General features: G+C 40.9%; 2 protein-coding genes across 7 annotated transcripts in view; one reads left to right on the forward strand and one right to left on the reverse strand.

The window, feature by feature from the left end:
* Positions 1-14,423, reverse strand: part of col4a5 (collagen, type IV, alpha 5 (Alport syndrome)) — a 210,240-nt gene extending 195,817 nt beyond the window's left edge. The window contains exons 1-2 of one of the 3 annotated variants that reach the window (XM_052022091.1): positions 14,348-14,423; positions 13,974-14,115 (exon numbers count right to left, since the gene is read on the reverse strand). In XM_052022091.1, coding sequence (XP_051878051.1) covers positions 13,974-14,057 — 84 coding nt within the window. In that variant the 5' untranslated portion in view covers positions 14,058-14,115; positions 14,348-14,423. The other 2 variants (XM_052022092.1, XM_052022090.1) reach the window with 2 other exon arrangements.
* Positions 14,424-14,517: 94 nt separating this feature from the next.
* Positions 14,518-20,266, forward strand: part of col4a6 (collagen, type IV, alpha 6) — a 356,258-nt gene continuing 350,509 nt past the window's right edge. For 2 of the 4 annotated variants that reach the window (XM_052022085.1, XM_052022088.1), the window contains exons 1-3: positions 14,519-14,671; positions 15,111-15,243; positions 15,422-15,470. In XM_052022085.1, coding sequence (XP_051878045.1) covers positions 15,233-15,243; positions 15,422-15,470 — 60 coding nt within the window. In that variant the 5' untranslated portion in view covers positions 14,519-14,671; positions 15,111-15,232. Of the gene's footprint in view, positions 14,672-14,887; positions 14,945-15,110; positions 15,244-15,421; positions 15,471-20,266 lie in introns of those variants that run through there. The other 2 variants (XM_052022087.1, XM_052022086.1) reach the window with 2 other exon arrangements.

The raw sequence follows: 20,266 nt of genomic DNA on the forward strand, positions 1-20,266 counted from the left end.
CTGAGGCACTATTCCCACCTTTAATTTCTGGCATCTCAACCCTTATCTCAGCTGACGATTGAGAAAGTCCAAGCTTGAACCATGAACTCACTTGGTATTTATGGAATGTTGGCAGCAGAGGATTATTGTTGAACTATTTGAGTCATTAGATGAGTTATTTCTAAACCACCAAGTGCACTTATGAACTGAACCACTGGGTTAATCTATTCACTTTCTTATCTTGATCTTTGTTGGGCAAACTTACTCTCTCTGTGCCCACTTACATTTTACTTATGCATTTTTTTCCTTCAAGGAAACAATCATATAGTAATACATTGTGCGCAAATGAAGGTGAATCTATGGTATATTCTGATATAGACAGGTCCCTAAATCTTCAATCTCCTCCGAGGTATCTGTGATCATCCAATCAGGAATCTTGAGCACCCCAAATTAATTGCTCCAGATTAATGGCCACACACTCACTGCAAAGGCCTTAAATCTTGAATTCCCTCCTTCATCCACTCTCACACTCAACCTCTTTTCCTTTATTTACCAGTTGCCCCCGATTAAGCAAGTGCTCTAGTATCTCCTGATGTGACTCAGTGTCATTTTTTTATTATTATTCATCTTGAAGTGCCTTGGGATGTTTGGCGATCTTAAAGCATGCTGCAGATATCCAAGTTACCATTAGAACAACGTGCAAGAGGAAACTTTGTTTAGTGCAAACATCTGTCGGTACTAATTCCCATTAATGTTAGGCCATTGAAGGCAGTGGAGTTTTCACATCATATATTTCAGCAACAAGCTGACTAAAGCAGTGGGACCTGACATCATCATTCATATACCTGGCCTACTATCATCTGTCCAAACATTGAATTTTGACCATCATAGTGTTGCAGCTTATTGAGCTGCTGCCTCACAGCTCTGGTGACCCAGTTCAATCCTAGCCTTCAGTACTGTCTATGTGTGGTGTGCGCATTCTTCCTGTGACCACATGGATTTACTCTGGATACTCCAGTTTCCTCCCATTTCCTGAAGACATGCCGGTTGGTTTGTTAATTGGCCACTGTAAATTACCCTTAGTGTGCAGGTATGTGGTAGAATCTGGGGAGCTGGTAGGAGTGAGGGGAGAATAAAAATTGGATTAGCGTCGTTGTTGTGGCTATCCCGAGGTCGAGGATGATGGTCTTCGTTCCATTGATCAGAAGTAGCCCACAAAGCGAAGACGCCTGTGCGTGTGTTTGTTTAACGTGTACTTGATATTGCACTGCAAAAAGCACATGATACTTCACAGATCAACCGATTCCAATGGCATGGAAACCACGACAATTGGAGCCGATGGATTTGTTGCAGCCTTCATCCGCCTTCACAGCCGTTGAGTTTGAAATAACTTCGTCCGCCTGTTCCACCATTGAGGTCTTGGTTGGATTAGCGTAGGATTAATGTAAGTGGGTGCTTGAAGGTCAGTGCAGACACGGTGGGCTGACGGACCTGTTCCCATGCTGTTTGAGTCCATGACTCTGAGATGTGCACTTGTATTAAATGTAGATTTTCATTTTGGGTCTGCATAAGAGATATTAGTTAAAGGACCTTCACTAGAAATATCATCAGGATATACATTGTTTACACCTTAATCTTGCAACAACAATTAAATAGTAAGTGACTTAGGTGAGTGGCAGAATCTGGGGAGAATTGATGAGAGTGTGGGGATAGTAGAAAATGGGATTAATTATTAATGTATAGTTAGAGTACATGGATGTGGTTGATGGTCAGTGTGGACTTGGTGGACTGAAAGGCCTGTTTCATGCTGTATCTCTCTATAGCTCTATGACTCCGATTAACGCCCCTCTTTTTACTAACTGCACATCAGCATTTACTCAAGTTAGTCCAAGTATCATTAAAACAAACTAATCCAACCATGAGAATGAAAGAGTTAGCTGGAATGTTTAGATCCCTGCTGTAAACAACTTTGATGAGAAAAATTGGTACATCTACATGGGCTTCTCATTCAAAACCACATTGATTTCTATATCTAAGAAATTGTCCTAGGCGATCTCAAGATTTCAGAAGGTTTATCTGGAGATAATTCCAAGCAGTGGGAATGCAACAGATCTGGGAAGACCTTCGTCAGCCATATTCTTCCTAGCCTTGGCAACAAAGCCCTTCACAATGAAACAAATTCAAATTGGTCCTTTTGCAGGGAAAAAAATGAGGAATGTTTTCTAAAAACATGATAACTTTCTCCAAGATTTGTTTAACACAAAGGCCTTTTTCTTGGCAAAGAAAGAAAGTAGATAGCACCAAACTTACTTCAAGTTAGAGACTTCATACAATATCCAAAATAAACTAAACTCATCTTATTAAAATCTTCCAAATCAATTGGCAGGATAAGCAAACCAATGTTAACATCTTCTCCTAGGCCAGCATCCCTTTTGGATGCCTGAGCACAAATTTCTGAAATAAAAGCTCTATTCATTGCTCTGGAACAGTAAGAGATTATCAGGTAGACAGAAGAAAAAATTGAGTAAGTTCTCAATGCCTCCTTGAAAAAGTACAACATCCCCACCAATTCATGGGAATCCCTACTCACAATCTGTTTAAATGAAGATAACATTACGAACCTCCAGTTCATTCATTGGGAGCACATGAAAGTCCACTGAAAAGGTGGAAGGAGCACATTCCATCTCACATCACCTCTTGCCCCACCTGCATCCCACCTTATTAGCTGCCTCAGAATCTAAAGAACTGCAGTGGAATCAAATCATCCTTGATCCCAAGGGATTGCCTACATAGAAGAAGAAAGTAAACTAATGTGATTTATGAATCAGGCAAATGAGGCAAAAGGTGATTAGGTCACCACTCAGTTTCTTCCCAATATTCTTGTATATTTTGTAGTCATTAAGTTGAGGCCCATTCACATTTGATAATGAAATGCCAGTTGACTTGTGTTGTCTAGTGTTGGTATTCGGTGCTACAGAATAAATCATAAAGGAGGTCAGGATTGTGATCTTAAACATGATACCAGTGGTGCGTTGGTCAATCATGATTCAATGATAAACTTTCACCTAATTAGAAGCAATCCTTAGAAACCAAGTACATTACAGTCTTGCACTCTGAATCACAAAGTCAATATTATGTACTTTGCCAGCAACTTAATATGAATTAAATGCTGGCCTCGGACCTGGTGTTATTGGTGGCACTTTCACCTCTGTATCAGGATGGCATGGGTTCAAGAACCCAGAGTTCTGGACTGACTCTCCATTGTAGGACTGAGTACTGTACTGTTGAATTACTGCTTTTGGATGTGATGTTAGCCAGAGGTCCCTGCTGCTGAAAATAAAAGCACATAGCTCTGCCCACATGTTTATCTCTGACTCAACAGCCATGCTCATTATCAGATTACTGTTTGTGGGAGCTTACTGTGAACGAATTGGTTATTGCATTATTTCCAACAGTAACTGCGCAGAAAGTAATTCTTGAGCTGTAATGGACTTTGGGGTGTCCTTCAGCCATGGAAGATGCTATATACATTTATATACTTCTGTACATTTCAATTACCATCAGTTATGTCTTGCATTTAACAATGACCTCAAGTATGAAAGAATTTTGCTGCCATAGGATTCTCACAAAACTCTTAGATTTCTAGCACTGTTTTTTTAAATGTACCTTTTTGTGCACAGGAGAATTTCTGTTAAGCAGGAATGCTCAATGTGTGGAGTGAAGAGAGTTATATTTTCAAATTGACTGAAGCACAGTGAGATAACAGAAGCTTTTAATCTTTAAACCTGCAGGCATTTAATTTTCATACATAAATGTTACCAGTTGATAATGTGCTTGTAGTGCATGCTATGCAAAATCCACAGATGATCTGGTCAGACAGAAAGTGGACAGCTTTGCCACTATTATGAAAAGATATGGCCTTGGCTCCAACAAGTCAGAACATGATTTTCTGACTCCTTATACTGCAATGCAGACACGAGAATTATTGGGGTCTCTGCTTCTGTTTGAAGGCTTTACAAGTTTGGATAATCCATCTCCCACTGCAAGTAGATAGTGAGAGATTTCTATTAGGTAACATAGCAGCAGATTATGAGACAGTGGATCAGTTTGCTAATTTTTCCTCTCTTAATTTAAACATTGAGGGGGCACGTTTTGAGCCAGATAATGTCAGATGTTGAACTAAAAATGGAGGTAACAAAACATGGGCTGTTTCAATGATCAACAATACCAACAACTCACCAAATTTATGTAAGAATTTTAATATTGCAAAATATTTCTTGAGGAGCGTTATCAAACAAAATTGTCTGCAGAGACATGGTGTCAGTGATCAAAGAGACAGGCTGTACAAGCTTTAAGAAATGAGATTCACAAAGAGTTTGAAAAGGGAATTCCAAAACTTAGGAATGAGACAGCTGAAGCCACATTTGCTAATGTTAACAGGCTAAGAACCAGTCTTGCACAATAGTCTAGAAATGGAATTATATTAGTAGCTTTGTTAATGTGATTTCCTTTTATAAATACAATCAAACAAGCAGCTTTGCCTTGATTGGCACTTCAGCTGACAAGTTGGAGTTTGATTTTGCCTATGTGTTTATTTCATTTTTACCCTACAGGTCTGTACAGGTGTCACGATCACATCTGCTTGCACATGCATCCCCAATTGCCAGCCTTGAGGGCAGACACTGACATACACCTAATCTTTTGAACAAGTTGCATTTCTGAGCTTCCTTCAGTCACTGCGATAGTTCATCTGGCTTCTCTCAGCAACTGGTTGACTACCACTTTAATTTTTAACTTGGGTCACTGAATTTTGAACTTCCATCGAACGTAAATAAATTTCCTAGATTAGTACCTTCAATTCTGTATTCCTCCATTAGATTACCTCAAAGGCACTCCCCAATACAGAGATTTAAGATTCATGATAACTGTAATCATCTAGATTATTGAGATCCACATGCTCACAAGAATATAAACTGGAACTGTCCACATCTAAATTGGACGATAAATAAATTACTCACGCAGAGCAGCCAACTTATGTTATGATAAGCTTTAACAGTGTTTATGCAACCTTGGATTCAGCAAATCCTGAAACGAAAGTGATAACATCCCTTGCACAATTTAAGAAACACAAATCATCATTCACAGTGTGGGCAATGGTTGGAGGGTAAAGTGATTGCTAAAGTAAGCTACATGAATTTTAGGGCTTGTTAGGTTCACATCTGAAAGGATTCCACTTGTTGCTGTTTCTAAAGATGAATAAAGTGCCCATTTGAGAAGAATCCTCCAAGTACATGTGTCCAAGAGGGTTAGCACTTGCCTGCATTAATTGGCTCTAGAATTGCCACAGTTCTCTGACTTCTCCCAATTGTGGCAATGTTATCCACAATTGGAAATACTTAGCCAATGCTGTGAGATAAACGCATCAAAGGTCAGGTATAATATGCCTACAGTTGAAGAGCTTGCAGCAATTTTGCGCGCAGGCTCTCATCAAAAGAAAAATTGCTCTGACGATCTGCAGCTGTGGAAATAGTTCAATGTTTCAGCAACTGGTGACAAGGAATGGGCAAATAAAGTGGGAGATGCAAGTCAGCAATGAATCAAACTAAAAGCTCCACTGAGTGGGAGATGAAGGCCACTAATTCAGTGCCATACTGTGTATGAGCTGCACTGTTGTAAGTGTCTTCTTTCAGATGAGATATTAAACCAAGACCTGCATGCTCTCTAGGTATCAAATCCTATGACACTATTTTGAAAATGGATAAGAGGAATTCTCCCTGGTAGCCTGCCTAATATTTATCCATCAACTGATAGTTATAAAAGCAGATTATCAGATCTTTATCACAGTGCTGATTATGGGAGCTTGCTTTGAGCAAACTGGCTACTGGGTATCCTTTATTACAACGGTAAATATACGTCCAAATTACTGTACAATTATGAAGCTCTCTGGGGAATGAAAGTTGCAATAAAGCCAGGTCTTCCCTTCGCATTTCCTTTCTTAAATACCCAGTCTAAAATATGTATCTGTGGACATCAACTAAGTTTCAAGTTGGCATTGAATTTGAGATTCTCATATTTCCCCCCCAGTCTTTTCCCCAGGGAAGGGGAGTCTAGAACTAGAGGGCAGAGATTTAAAATGAGAGGGGAAACATTTAAAAAGGACCTGAGGGACAAGATTTTCCACACTGAGGGTAGTGAGTATATGGAATGAGCTGCCAGAGAAAGTGGTAGGTCCAGGTACAATTACAACACTTAAAAGATATTTGGACAGGTACATGTATAGGAAAGGTTTCGAAGGACATGGGCCAAATGCAGATAAATGGGACTAGCTCAGCAAGGCAACTTGGTCGGCATGGACGAGTTTGGTTGAAGGGCCTGTTTCCGTGCTGTATAACTCTCTGAATCTCTATAATGGGCTCCCAATGGTGAGCATCTAAGATATAGAAGAAGTGCATTTAAGGAAGGCAGTGAAGGTTAGGCAGTATCCTTTAACCATACCTGAGAAAGAGTAAAAAGGAGGAAAGCAGTTGATATCTTTTATACTGAAACCAATCAGTACTCTAATAAACATACTGGTCAATGTTATACTAATATGGGATTGCAAGTGGTCAATGATTCGCCAGTGTTCAAGCTGGGGGATAATGTCATCTTCCTCATCCGCAAAAAGCTGAAAGCAGAAAGCAGGGATTAAAGAGAACACAGAATAACTTTAAGTGCAGTTTGGAAAAGGTTTTGAGACTACAATTTGGTGAAGAGCAGTTGCAACAGTCAGAGGTACAATACGTGTTCTTGTCCTTTCAATTCTGTGCGGTCTCAAACAAGATTGAGATTTCTGATCCATGCTATTATCTGCGGTGATTTCACTGAAGGAGGTTATTTTGCACTTCGAGTCTATGCCTGCTCTGTGCAGTAGCAATCTTGCTACTCTCACTCCTCTGTCCTCTTCCCACATTCTCTTAAACATTTTCAAGTACATATGCAGTTCCTTTCGGGTGCTACAATTGAATTTGGCTCCACTACTCCCCCTGGCAGTAAATTCCAGATGATAACCACTTGGGGTGTTTGTCCAATGATTTTTTTTTATTCATTCACCAATAGGAAGTTTCTCTCTATCAACCTCCACAATCTTAATTGCCTCTACATGATCCCCTCTCAAATTTTTCTCAACGAAGGTGAACACCCCAACTGCTTCAGTATGCCCTTATAACCAAAGTTCCTCATTTCCAGAATCATTTCAGTAAATCTCCTTTGCAACCTCGCTAAGGCTTTCACAGTTTCCCTGAAGTATAGAAACCAGAGTCAGACCCAATTAGCTGAGGCTGAACTTGTGTTTTAAAAATGCTTCAAAAGCCATCACACCAGACACATCAGTTTTCACAAGTCTCTATTTATAAAGCTCAAGATCATTCTTGCTCTTTAACTTCTCTCTCAACCTTCAATGATTTATCCACATATATCCCAGATCACTCTGTACCCCTTTGAGAGTTATGACATCTAGTTTACGATTGCTCATTCCATTCGACTACCTATATTCTTGAAGTATATCACTATTCTCCTCACAGGTAGCAATGTTTCCAAGATTTGTGTTACCTGCAGGTTTGGAAATTCTGCATTCTACACCCAAGGCCAAGTTACGTCAGTTATCTGGCTCGTTTTCTTTATATTGATTAATATTGATGTTTTAATTGACTTATACTGAAGTGTTTTAAATGAATTTATTACTTTTATTATTTAAATAGTGACATTTACATACAGTTCAAAAGGTAATCAACAGCAAGAATAGAAAAAGGATCATCAGGGCAGTCTCAACGTGGGGCAGGATGTCCTGCCCGAGGTCTAGTTGCCAGTCATGGATTGCTCTACTTCAGCAGACAATTGTGGCAGCAAGGACTTGAGCTTAACGAGATGACGAGTATTTAGGGTGGCCACTCAGGGTGTCAAGTGTGCAGTACGGACCACATCAAAATTATGGGATTCTTTATCAAATGTCTTCTGGAAGTTCATATACACCACATCAGCAACACTTCCCTCATGAACTCTTTTGGCTACTTCATCAAAGCACTCTATGAAGTTAATTAAAAATGGGTTGCCTTCAACAAATCCATGCCAGCTTTCCTTAATCAATCCATGTTTGTCCAACTGGCTGCCAGTTCTGTCCCTGTTTATCATTTGTAACTATTTCCCCAGCACCTAACTTACACTGACTCCTCTGCAGCCGCTGGATTTACTTTACACCTTTTCTCTTCGCAATTGTCATTTGCAATTGTCCATTCCTCATGGACCAACCTGTCATATACAGAAGTGTGGAAGATTATATCCAACACCGCAGTAATATCCATCCTCTGTCTCAATGCATTTTAGGATGCATCCCATCTTGACTGGGTAATCTTTACTGCTTTAAGTCAAAACTTCATCCAAAGACACAACTGCTCACAAAATAGGCTGGAGATTATACTTGAAAGTCACATAAAATATAGTATCAACAGTGATTTCTGACAATTAGCAACAATTCTGTGTGCGGTGATATTTGCTTGGCATTTGTCACAGCCAATAACATGACAGTTTGGGCAGTGCACACTTATTCCACTGTCAGCAGACACTGGAGCTTTTGGGGGCAAGCCTACAATTTTTGGTGTTCACTCACAAAAATTCCAGGAGCACATCATGCAAGATTGGGGAATGGGATGGCCATTAAAGGACTGGACTCTCACACTGATGTCTTGCGGCCTCACTGGAGCTTCCTTCATCGATCTTAGGGTCTTTTAAAAAAATAATGCTGAGCTGAACGTAGAAGCTGGAATCTGGAGCAAAAAACAAACGCCTCCCCTGGCCCAATGATTGCCTCCAACTCACAGTAACTTGGGACCACTTACGATGTAGAAGTCTATCAGGCCAGGTCATCATATGGTGGGGGGGGGGGGTGAGGAGAGGGGAGTAAGTGCACTGACACAATGACTCCCCATTCCCTGTGATTCCCCTCACCTCCTGACAGCCTTTACTTTAAGGGACTCGGGAGAAGCTTTTCCCCACATGCAGACTGGTCTCCCGGCAGTGTGTGTGCGTGAATGATACACCAGCTGCAAGTTTTGCGCACAGCTCCTGACAGAAAATGCATTGATCCTGGTTCAGCCCATCCAAAATTTAATGCATCTTTGTCCACTTTTACAATCTAATTCAGGAGACTGGTGTGGGCGTTCACACTAAATGCAGTACGTTCAGCAGATCAAAAGAGCCTTCACTCCAAATTCAAAGCAAACATCAGGTATCACACATGCCGATAATATCTAGATCTACCCTGTGACAACCTCACTCCTCCCCCTCACTGCCTGTTTTGTGACATGAGCCAAAGTTTCCTTCAAATAAACACTGAGAAGTCTGAAGCCATTGTCCTTAGATCCCACCGCAAAATCTGTTCCATAACCATTGAATCTATTCCTGTCTAGGTCTATTATCTCAGAGTGACCTACAGAGCCCATACGGTCTTCTCTAGAAAGTCTGGAATGATGAAGTTGTGGTTGTTTTTGAACAAACAGTTGAATTCCAGACCATTAGTCCAGAGACATGACTTCAAATCCCATGAAGGCAGCTGGGGAATTTAAATTCAATTAGTTAAATGAATTTGGAATTTAAAAAACATTGAGTAATAACCATAAAATTATTGGTTTGTTGTAAAAACCCATTTGGTTCGCAAACATCATTCATTGAAGGAAATCTGTTATCCTTATCCACTCTTGGCCAAATATGTACGTGGACCCAGATCCACCAGTGGTTAACTCTTAACTCCCTCCATGGTTCATGAGACAATTAGGAATGGACAATAAATACTAGCATTGCCTTTGATGCCCACATCACGTGAATGAATAAATAAAATAAGATTCTACCTCTGTGATATGGCCTATTTCTGATTCCCAGACTGCCTGCTGCTGACAAGAGAGGTGTGGAGACTGAGTTGCTGAGGGTATTCAAGCCAGAGGTGGATAGAAATCAAGATATGTGTGGTCAGCATGGGAAAGTGGCAGCAAGATAAAAGATTAGCCCTGATCTTATTGAACAGCAGAGCAGATGCAAGGGACCAAATGGTCTACTCTAGTTTCTATTTCTTATGCAATCCAAACTCAAAGCTCTACTGCCTGCTCCTAACTCACAGCTATTCCCCTCCCCCAGTTTATCCCTGTACTCAATGACCAAGACAGACTCCATGTCCATCAGCACCCTAAACTTAAGTTCTTAACCTTGTTTTAAAAATCATCATACCCTTCCTTGTCCCTAATTCACTAATTTCCTCCAACTCCACAAAGGTCCAAGATGATTGCATTCTAGACTTTTGCCATCTACCACTTTGGCTGTCAATTTTGTACATCTACTCTCTTTCCTCCTTTAAAATGCTGCTTAAAATGCACCTCAATAACCAGCATTGCCTTACTTGTCCCACTGTCACCTTCTTTGGCTTGGTATCAATTTTTTTTGTCAGACCACAGTTTATTGTATTTCCATACTTCATTAGGTCACAGAAGGGAGATCACTCAGCCTATCGGTAACCATTCCCTCTGATTACTTCTTGTAACCTACTGTCTCTCATTTGCCAGTTTTCCCCACCACTCACATACATGAGGGCCAACTTACAGGAGCCAATCAAATTACCAGCACGTCTTTGTGATGTGGGAGGAAACCCACGCAGTCACAGGGAAAACATGCAAATCTAACACAGATTGCATCCAAGGGCAGGATTGAACCCAACTTGTTAGAGAAGTGTAGCAACAGCTATAGCTGCTGTACCATTGTACTGTGTTAAAGGTCATACATTAATGTTGTTTTATAAAATTAAAGCAAAGTTTTGGTGGCTAGGTTGGTCATTCAGGGTGAGAACAATCTCAGCTAATGTACTGAGTTTCACACAAAAGCACATTAATCAACTTTACTGTGCATACAAATGAAGTAGAAACTTGGCCTTGGTGAATACACTAAGTGAACAGGATAATGTGCTGCACATAGTACTCTCCTTCACAAAGTCAGTTCTACTTGGAACCATATTTTGGAAACATGGAAGAGAAGGCAATATGATGTTATGGATTTCTCACATTCAACTAAGAAAAGATTTCTACACTGTCAGACAGATAATAGAATTGCATTTATATAGGTTTTTTCATGAGATCAAGACATTCCAAGGCACTCTGCGGTGAAAATAGTAGTTTTGTAGACGCTATTACAATGCGGGAGGATGTCAGCAATAAATAGGTCCCATGAACAAGTATGTAAAAAGAACCAGATCATATGTTTTTATGTTGTTGATTGAGGGTAAATAATGGCAGGACAACAATAACTCTCATCTCTACTTTAAAAACATGCCTTTAGATGTTTTGTGTCCGTCAGGAGAAATCAAGACTTTTGCAAACAGGGGGTTTTGAGACAACAATATTCTGATTCAGAAGATTGCCACTGATAGTGTTTAATCCCATTCACAACTCTCAGCTAATAAAGCAGTTTCTGGCAGCATGCAAAAAGACTTGGACAACATTCAGGCATGGACTGACCGATGCCAAGCAATATTCACACTACACAGCTGCTGGTTAATAACCACCTCCCCATGCCCCTTGACATTCAATGGCACTATCATTGCTGATGAAATCCTCCTGCATCAAAATCATGGGGGTCACCATCAACTCAAAATATAATATGATCTGTTAAATAAATACTATGGCTTCAAGAGGTCCGAGGGAGTGATTTACCTTTTGGCTCTTGCACACTTTTGCAACAGAAAATAGGCCTAGATCAAGAATGTGATGAGTAGCTCCCCATCCACATTTATTCCTCCACCACTGGCATGCCATTGGCACAGTGTTACACCATTTACAAGATTCACTGCAAGGCTTCTTCAGCACTTCCCAAACCCATCTAGGAGGACAAGGACACGAAGTGCCTGGAAGCAACAGTTTTCATTTACCCGTGCAAATGACATCATCCTCAATGGAAAGATATTGTGATTCTTCCATTATTGCTGTGTTCAAATCCTGAAACTCTATACCCAAAACCGCAAGGACTGCAGTGTTTTGAGAAAGTGGTTCGGCACCACCTTCATAAAGGTTAAGGGTGGGCAATAAGTATTTATCTTGCCAGCCATCTCAACTTCCTCTGAATGACTAAAAAAAAGAGCCTGCAACTCACTTAGTAACAGAACATGGGTCATGCAATCACTCAACAATAACTGATTCTATTCTATGCATGCACCCATGATTAGTGTGGTGTAAGATACAGTCATAGAGAGATACAGCATGGAAACAGGCCCACCAAATCTGCATCGACCATCAACCACCCGCTTACACTAATCTTATGTCAATCCATATGTTCACCTAAATATTCTTAAAATGACACCCTCTTCATTTCTTTTTTCTTGCTTCCATAAATCAAAACAGTCAACTGCTTCCAAATGAATGAACAAGTCTTCTACACAACTGCTCCTCTAAGGCGGGGGTTAAGGAGACAGGAATTCAGACAGGGAGAAAACAATGTAGATTATTTTAACAGAAACATGAGGGTGGAAGAAAGGATGAAAGACATATTTATGCAGCAACTTTCACATGCTGTTCAGAATGCCCCAGCGCAATTCACATCCAACGAAGTACTTTTTGCTGCGTAGTCACCGTTGTAACTGTGATGGGCAATTTGCACATTCATGGGAACGGGAATGCAAGGATGACCATACAATCTGTTTAGTGACCAAGCTGCACCTTGGCCAGGAGACCAGGGATAATTTCCCTACTGTTCCTGAGGGGAAAGTAATGCCATTGGATCTTTTACATCCACACGGAGGGCATGGGAATGTATTGGGTTAATGCCAAGTTCAGCAACTGAACTTATAGATAAATAACGTCCACAGTCAATCTTCTATTGTTCCTGCACTTTTCACAGCATCTTTCCCCATCCCTCCACCGCTCTCTGACCTGAAGATAAGTGCCAGTGCAACAGTAAGCAACACTGCCAAGTGTACAGATGCAACCCCTCACACTTGGAACACGCTGTGTCAATAGGATAAGATTGTTTTGCTTTGAAAGCTGCAGGTTTTGCAACAAAGACAGGCTCCCTTTCCCAACCGTTTGTCAGCATACAGGCGGTCTTACTGTCTGCCTAAGATGCTATTGCATGTAGAGGCGGGTTGCTTGATATCCAGGGATGTGTCCCGCTTCTCCTGCGTGGGCTAAACTGTCTGACACCGAAAAAGCGGGCTCAGTTATTCACTGTCAACCTTCCCGTCAATTGCATCTTCACACAAAGCAACGCCGAGTTCTGATGGGAAGGGACCGGAGGAACACGACCTGAAATTCCGCAACAAAAGCCGGCTGGAGTGTTTCGCAACCAATGGGAATATACCGCACGGGGCGACCTACACATCCGTCAGTGGAGAAAGAGAGGGAGAAAACCTGTTTTTCCTTGGACTTTTCAATCCGACAGGGTTTACGTTTGACAGAATCAGACAGACAAAAGATAACGATCAAAGAGTACAAATGAAGCAATTTTTTTGCATTCCTCCTGACTGAACTCTCCCCACCCCCCTCCTCATACACTCTTCACTGGGAAGAAGTTTGCACCGATTAGTTTGGGGGTGGGGAGAGGGAAAACTATCCACACACTTGCACTTTTACAAGAAAAAATATAAATGAGATGTCAATTGCTCACCTAGTGCTGGGCCGACTGATAATGCAGACAGCTAGAACAGAGCATATCCGATCCACCATTACAAGCAGCCAGATAGCAACAGTAACCTTCTCCAATGAATGTTAGAGCCGGTTGTTAGCTTCCTATCGCCTTGCAAAAGTCAGATCAATACTATCTTCTTGCAACTTCAATGCAATTCTTTAGCGCTGTTAGTAACACGTTAAAAATAACGATCATAATATTCCATGATAAAAAATAGTTCCCTCTTCTTTCTGCTGTTTCTCAATATCGTAGGTATGATCTTGAATATTTTTATAAAGTGTAGAAAATATACAAACAGTACTTACCGCTGACTCGGAGTTCTGCACCCAAGTTGTTAGCAACGATAGCAAGGTCAGGGCAGCAAATGTAAAAGACTTTCCAAACTTCATTTTCCGGCTCTCGACAAGAGACTGATCAACTGACTAACTCTGCACATCCACACATGTTCTATTTGGAAACAGGGGAGAAAAAAAATGAATAATACTGTTTAAAGCAAGAGAGAAATAAAATCAAAGGACTCTGTTCAATTATCAGCTCAGTGAGTGAGTGTACTACATTTATCTGCTTTCTCTCTCTCTCTCTCCCCCTCTCTCTATTTAGCAGCCCTGCACGCTCTCCCCGGTCTCCAGGATCCGTCGGGAACCACTTCCCACAACTACGCAAAAAAAAGGGCTTCAACCTGATGCGTTCGAGGTGGAGGGAGTCGAGCAATAGATCAAATCACCTCCAAAAGGCAAATAGGACATGACGCCCCGCCCCATCACACTGCTCCTGTCTTCAACAACTCCCTCCCTCCACACCCCTTCTATTGTTTACTTTCCGCACAACTTTATTGTTTTAAAAGGGGAGGGGGGGGCGAGAGTTTAGCAAACTTTCTTTGTGGGACTATTTTACTTTAGCGGTTATATCAAAGAGCCTACAACAGCGTTAGCAAGAAATTAAAATAAATCTATGGACGCTGAGGGTGGATTAGTGAAAATAGCTTGCTGTTCATGATCAAGGAGTGAGTATAATCTGTTAAACAATTTATTGTTTAAATTAAACAAGTATCGGTTGTTAAAATAGTAAAACTAGTTGCTGCTGTTATTCTAATACTACTACATGCACTTGCTCCTATTTTTGGCGTGAGACTGTAATATGTTGTAAATTGGGAAGGGGGGGGGGTTCTTTCTAAAAAGTTGAGAGTACGAAGACTCCTCCCCCTTCCCCCAGCACCTCTCTCAGACCGTAAACGCTTGTATGGATTTCACTGGCGGAGACGGAGAAATAAGGCTCGGTGTGTGTTCGGATTATACACTCTGCAGATCCGCCTGTTGCACATTGCATATTTTTTAAAGCATGAGATAGTGTTTGTTCTTTAACCCAGTTGGTGTGTGTTACTTTTCGCTGAATTACTTTGCAATTCAAATTCCTTCTTTCTTCCCCCCTCCCTCCCTCCAAAGATGGTGAGGCAGAGTCCGTGATCTTTCAATGACCGAGGCAACACCATTCGATCGCTCGGAGGTGATCAAAAGGCATCTCTGAAATCTCCCCTTCCGCAGTGAGACTTCCAACGTCCATCAAAATGGGTAATGGGTGAGTGAAAGTTCTCAGTAATCCAGCAAATTTTATTAGAAGCTTTAAATAAAACTTGTAGCCTTGCAGCAGTAACAGCGACCTCACTTCTAACTGTTAAGCGTGTTGTGCCCTGCTCTGCAGCGGGTTCTGATGCTGTACACCGAGTCTTTGAAAACCTTTTTAAACTTCTTTTCAGAATCCTGCTGATAGTCGTGGGTTGCCTGGCTGCTGATCTTATTCAAGCGGTGAGTTTATGTGAGGGAAGATTTTTTTTCGTTTGAATGTGCTATTCATGACAAACGCTTCAACTGCGGATTGTCTCAATTCCTGCAAGTGGTCCCTCTTTCCCCCGTCGTAAATTCCAGTGCTAGCAAACACCTAGATGTTTCCCTGCAAGAAGTTTCAAATTCTTTGTGATTGTTGGTATTATTTACCTCCACAGACAGCTCTCAAATATTCAGCAGCCCCGACTGAAAATATGTTTTAGTAGTCATGAGACGTCAAAGTGCAACTTTGTTTAAAGTGATCATTTCAAATATTTTGTTAAACTGTAAATGGGGAAGATCCTGGCTTGTTTAAAATGAAGTAAATTAAACACTTTTCTAAAACACTTTTTCAAACAATCGTTAATATGTTGTACCTGAGAGGTGAACTCTATTCTCGGGATCTTAAATATTTGAACAATGGGTTCAGGTAAGCAGCTGATAGGGAGATTACTTTTGCTGAAGATTTGCACTTGAACGCTGTTATTAGCCTACAGCTTCATTTTGGTTAAAAGCTGTCACTTGTGGGACACATTGAGGGAATCTTAACTCTGGGTTAAAGTTGTCAGTGTGACATAGTTTACAGACTCATTTCTTGTTGGGAAGCCATGGGGTAAACCCTGCACCTGGTTGGAGCCCCCATGGCAACAAACTGGACAGAAGTCCTTTTAAAAATCACCATTGATTAAAAGCACAGGGAAATATACATGCTCAAGCGTTCTGAGTTCCGGGTAATGAATGAGGGGCTATTATAACATCCAATCAAATACTGAGGGTAATGACCTGAGAACATCCACCTGGGTTATTCAATGCACTTTCTCCAGAATCTATGCTTCCTGTTAGCAAGAAATGGATTGCTGTTATCAGAAACCAGAGCTTTACCTGGTAATACCTGTGACCATTTAATGGGACATCAGCATAATTAGACATCTTGTTGACTGCAAGGTGCTTGAGGTTGTCCTAAAAGAAATGTGAAAGGCACGAGATAAATGTAAGCTTTTCATTCTATTGAAACATAGAGTGTTAAATACAAAACTTTGAATGTCTTATTCGTCAAGAATAATGTAACTCAATTTTCTGTGACACTTTGTAACAGAGGTTACAGGAGTAAGACCTCTCTCTGTGACTCCCCCTTCCATAGACCATGTGTTATGCCAACAGCAACATGTTCCTGCTGTTTCCTGCTGAGATTTGTCAGGTCAGTTCAGACCAGGGATAGAACCTGACCCTTTTCCTTCTTTGTGTGGCAATGTTTTAATCAATTGAGGCATCAGAATCCTTATAAACCATTAATCTGTGCGGCCACTGTGAGTAATGCATCCAACTGTCTATAAACAATTGGGCAATGATGTTCATTCACTGCAGTTATTTCTCAGGATAGGTTTGTCTAAGTAAATTATCAAGTACTAATTCTTTTCAATGTATTCACTAATTCACATGCGCCTGTCAACGTGAAAGCCATGAAATCTTTAAGAATGCTAAATTCTAGGTGCATCGAGTGCTATGCTACTTTTTCTCCCCTTCTCTGCTGTAGGTACTGATTGTGTTAAATACTTACATTGGCTGTCTCCAGTACCATATAAAAGGGGTCGATGTTTGGTTATGAGTCCAGGTGACTAGTGCTGGTGGCTCATTTACAATTGGATATAGTTTCTGATGAGATCATTGGGTCGCAATCAGTAATGGTGGACACAGTGGTTAAGTGGTACTAGAACAAATATTCTCCCACTTAATTGTGGTTTGCTATTTGTACACAGACTGAATGACTGGACCTAGGATTCATCTGGTTCATGTGGGTCTGGTCAACAGAAGGAAGTACATTTACACACAGAGGTCATCAGGCAAATTTAATGTTCTGATATTTACACGTTGTCAGATATGCTGTGTAAACAACCATTCCTTGACAATCAACACTAATTCAGCATGAATGGTGGCTGAAATTTGCATATTTATTACAGTCCCATTTTCAGACATTACCATCGTTTATTGTTATTCGCTTAAACTAACACAGGACAAACCTCCCTGATAAACAGAACATGCTGCTTGTAAGACGTTATAGATAAAATAGCAGTTATACAAACTGATTATAGCTTAAGCAGTGGCAAAATCAGTACTGCTGTGAAAAATATTTGGCAGGTACATTACCCTCCACTTAAGATTGAATGTTGTAACTGGATAAACTCATACTTATATAGTTTGTAAAATAATACATTTTGTTTTACATGTACTTGAGTTCAAGATGTAGACAAATAAGTAGCTTTGCTTTTATGTGTCTTTAATTATTTAAGAATAAACTTTATGGATAATTACTTGAATATGGTTTTGTTACATAGAATATACAAATTAGAAATTGGCCCCTGGCCCATCTGGTCAATGATAATGCTTATGCTCCATTGAAGCCTCCTTCCATTTCTCTTCACCTATTTCTATCAATGCATTTGTATTTTCTGGCTTCCCCTTGAATGTATTTATGCTCAACTATTCACTCTGATTTTGAGTTCTGCATCCTAATTGGTCTCTAGGTAAGGAGTTTCTCCTGACTTCCCTAAGAGATTTATTGCTGCAGAGAAGCATAATGGTGCAGCAGTTAGCACTGCTGTCTCATAGATTCAGAGATCTGCATATGATCCTAACCCTTGGCTCACTCTGTGTTGCGTTTTCATTTTCTCCCAGTGGCCTTATGCATTTTCTCTATTTGCTCCAGTTTCTGTAAGGATTCCGTAAGCACTGCACTGTGTAATGAATTGACCTGTACGATCGGTATGCAAGACAAGTTTTTCACTGTACCTCGGTACAAGTGACAATAATAAACCAATACCAATTTGTTGGTTGGTTAATTGGCCACTGTAAATAAATTATTGCTTGTCCCAGGTAAGTGGTAAAAGAATTAAAACGGGGAATTGGGCATGTGAGAGAGAGCAAGTTGTAGGGCTACAGGGAATTAGGAAAGTGGGGTGGGACTGATGGGATTGCACTTCTGGGAGCTGGCATGATTCAATGGGCCAAATGGCCTCTTTTTAAGCTAAGTGCAAAAGATTTTTTTTATCATGTGAGTACCTTGTGTTAATTGGTGCAGACTGTCACTTATTTCAATCTAAATTAGAAATGCTTGTTTCTTAATATCTCACTTCTGGATTCAGATGACAGCTTTAGTTTAAATCTTGACCTCTCTGCATTTGCAAATAAAGACAGTCTCTTACTGGGTTTCATGGATGCAGAATATTTACTATTGTCTTCACATTTAATCTGGGTGATACTAGTGAACTATTTGACTGAGTTGGAGTGGATCACCATCACCTCTGCCCCTGCTTTTAGAACATTACAACACAATACTGGCCCTCCAGCCCACGATGTTGTGCCGTCATTTTATCCTGCTTAATTTCCACACAATTGTACTGCTCAGCAAAGGAAAGTGAAGAGCATTTGAGATTCTGAGGTCATTTGCATTGCTGTCTTCTCAATAAACTCAAAAGTCAACAGACACCTTTTGAGCCCATCTGGCCTAATCACACACAACAACAAACTGAATAATCAAGAGCTTCAAACAAAACTTTGCACTTAAGTTTGTTGGTAAATCAAACCCTCAATTTCACTGTAGCTTGTACCATACTCTCAGGTATTGATTCATCATTACGTGAATTAGCTGAACCATTTGATTATATTCCAAACTGTAATTTACTTTGGGTCTCTTCTATGTTTAATAAAAAGGGAGGCAAACACTATGATCAAGTTCTACTGAAGCACATGAGGCATATTCATATAAACTAAGTGGCAAACTGCAGGTGTTTTTCTATAATTTAAGAAATTGAGTGTCTGGTCTACCATCACACCACAGCCTTGGGTATTGCAGGGTTATGGCATTTTCTGTAACTGTTTCATCTTAAATAATCAGCATGGGGTTGGGGAAGGATGGTGGGGAACAAGATGCTAGAAAATACCTGGATGAGTGTCATGTCACTGTCCTTGTATTTTTCCAAGTGGACATCAACTGAGAGTGGAAGATGTTAAGCCATAATGAGGTAGATTGTGAGGTCAAGAGTCCATCTTATCGTACTAGGGGACTGTTCAATGGTCTTATAACAGTGGGATAGAAGCTGTCCTTGAGCTCGGTGGTACGTGCTTTCAGACTTCTGTATCTTCTGCCCAATGGGAAGGGGTGAAGAGAGGATGTCCAAGGTGGGTGGGGTCTGCTTTACTGAGGTTGCAAGAGGTATGGACAGAGTCCATGGAGGGGACACAAGATTCTGCAGATGCTGGAATCTGGAGCAACACACATGAAATGCTGGAGGACCTCAGCAGGTCAGGCAGCATCTATGGGGGGAAATAAACAGTCGATGTTTCAGGTCGAGACCCTTCATCAGGCCTGGAAAAAAGGACATCTCTGATGTCCTGGAATGGAAAGTCTCATCATGGGAACAGATGTGGTGGAGGCAGATGAACTGGGAGAAGAGGATAGTATCCTTGTAAGTGACAGGGTGGGAAGAGGTGTGGTCAAGGTAACTGTATCAAGGTGTATCTATTCCCTACTTCCTTTCCTTTGCTCCATGATCTACTGTCCTCTCCTACCGGATTCCTCCTCCTTCAGCCCTTTGCCTCTTCTACCTCTCAGCTGCTTGCATCTCCCCCCTCCCCCACCTACCTACCTTCCCCCTCTCACCAGGACTCACCTGTCACCTGCCAGCCTGTGCTCCTCCCCCTCCCCCCACCTTCTTATTCTGGCTTCTGCCTTCTTCCTTTCCAGTCCTGATGAAGGGTCTCGACCTGAAACATTGACTGTT

This window comes from Pristis pectinata, chromosome 8 (genome assembly GCF_009764475.1).
Source record: "Pristis pectinata isolate sPriPec2 chromosome 8, sPriPec2.1.pri, whole genome shotgun sequence".
NCBI classification, from domain to species: Eukaryota; Metazoa; Chordata; class Chondrichthyes; order Rhinopristiformes; family Pristidae; genus Pristis; species Pristis pectinata.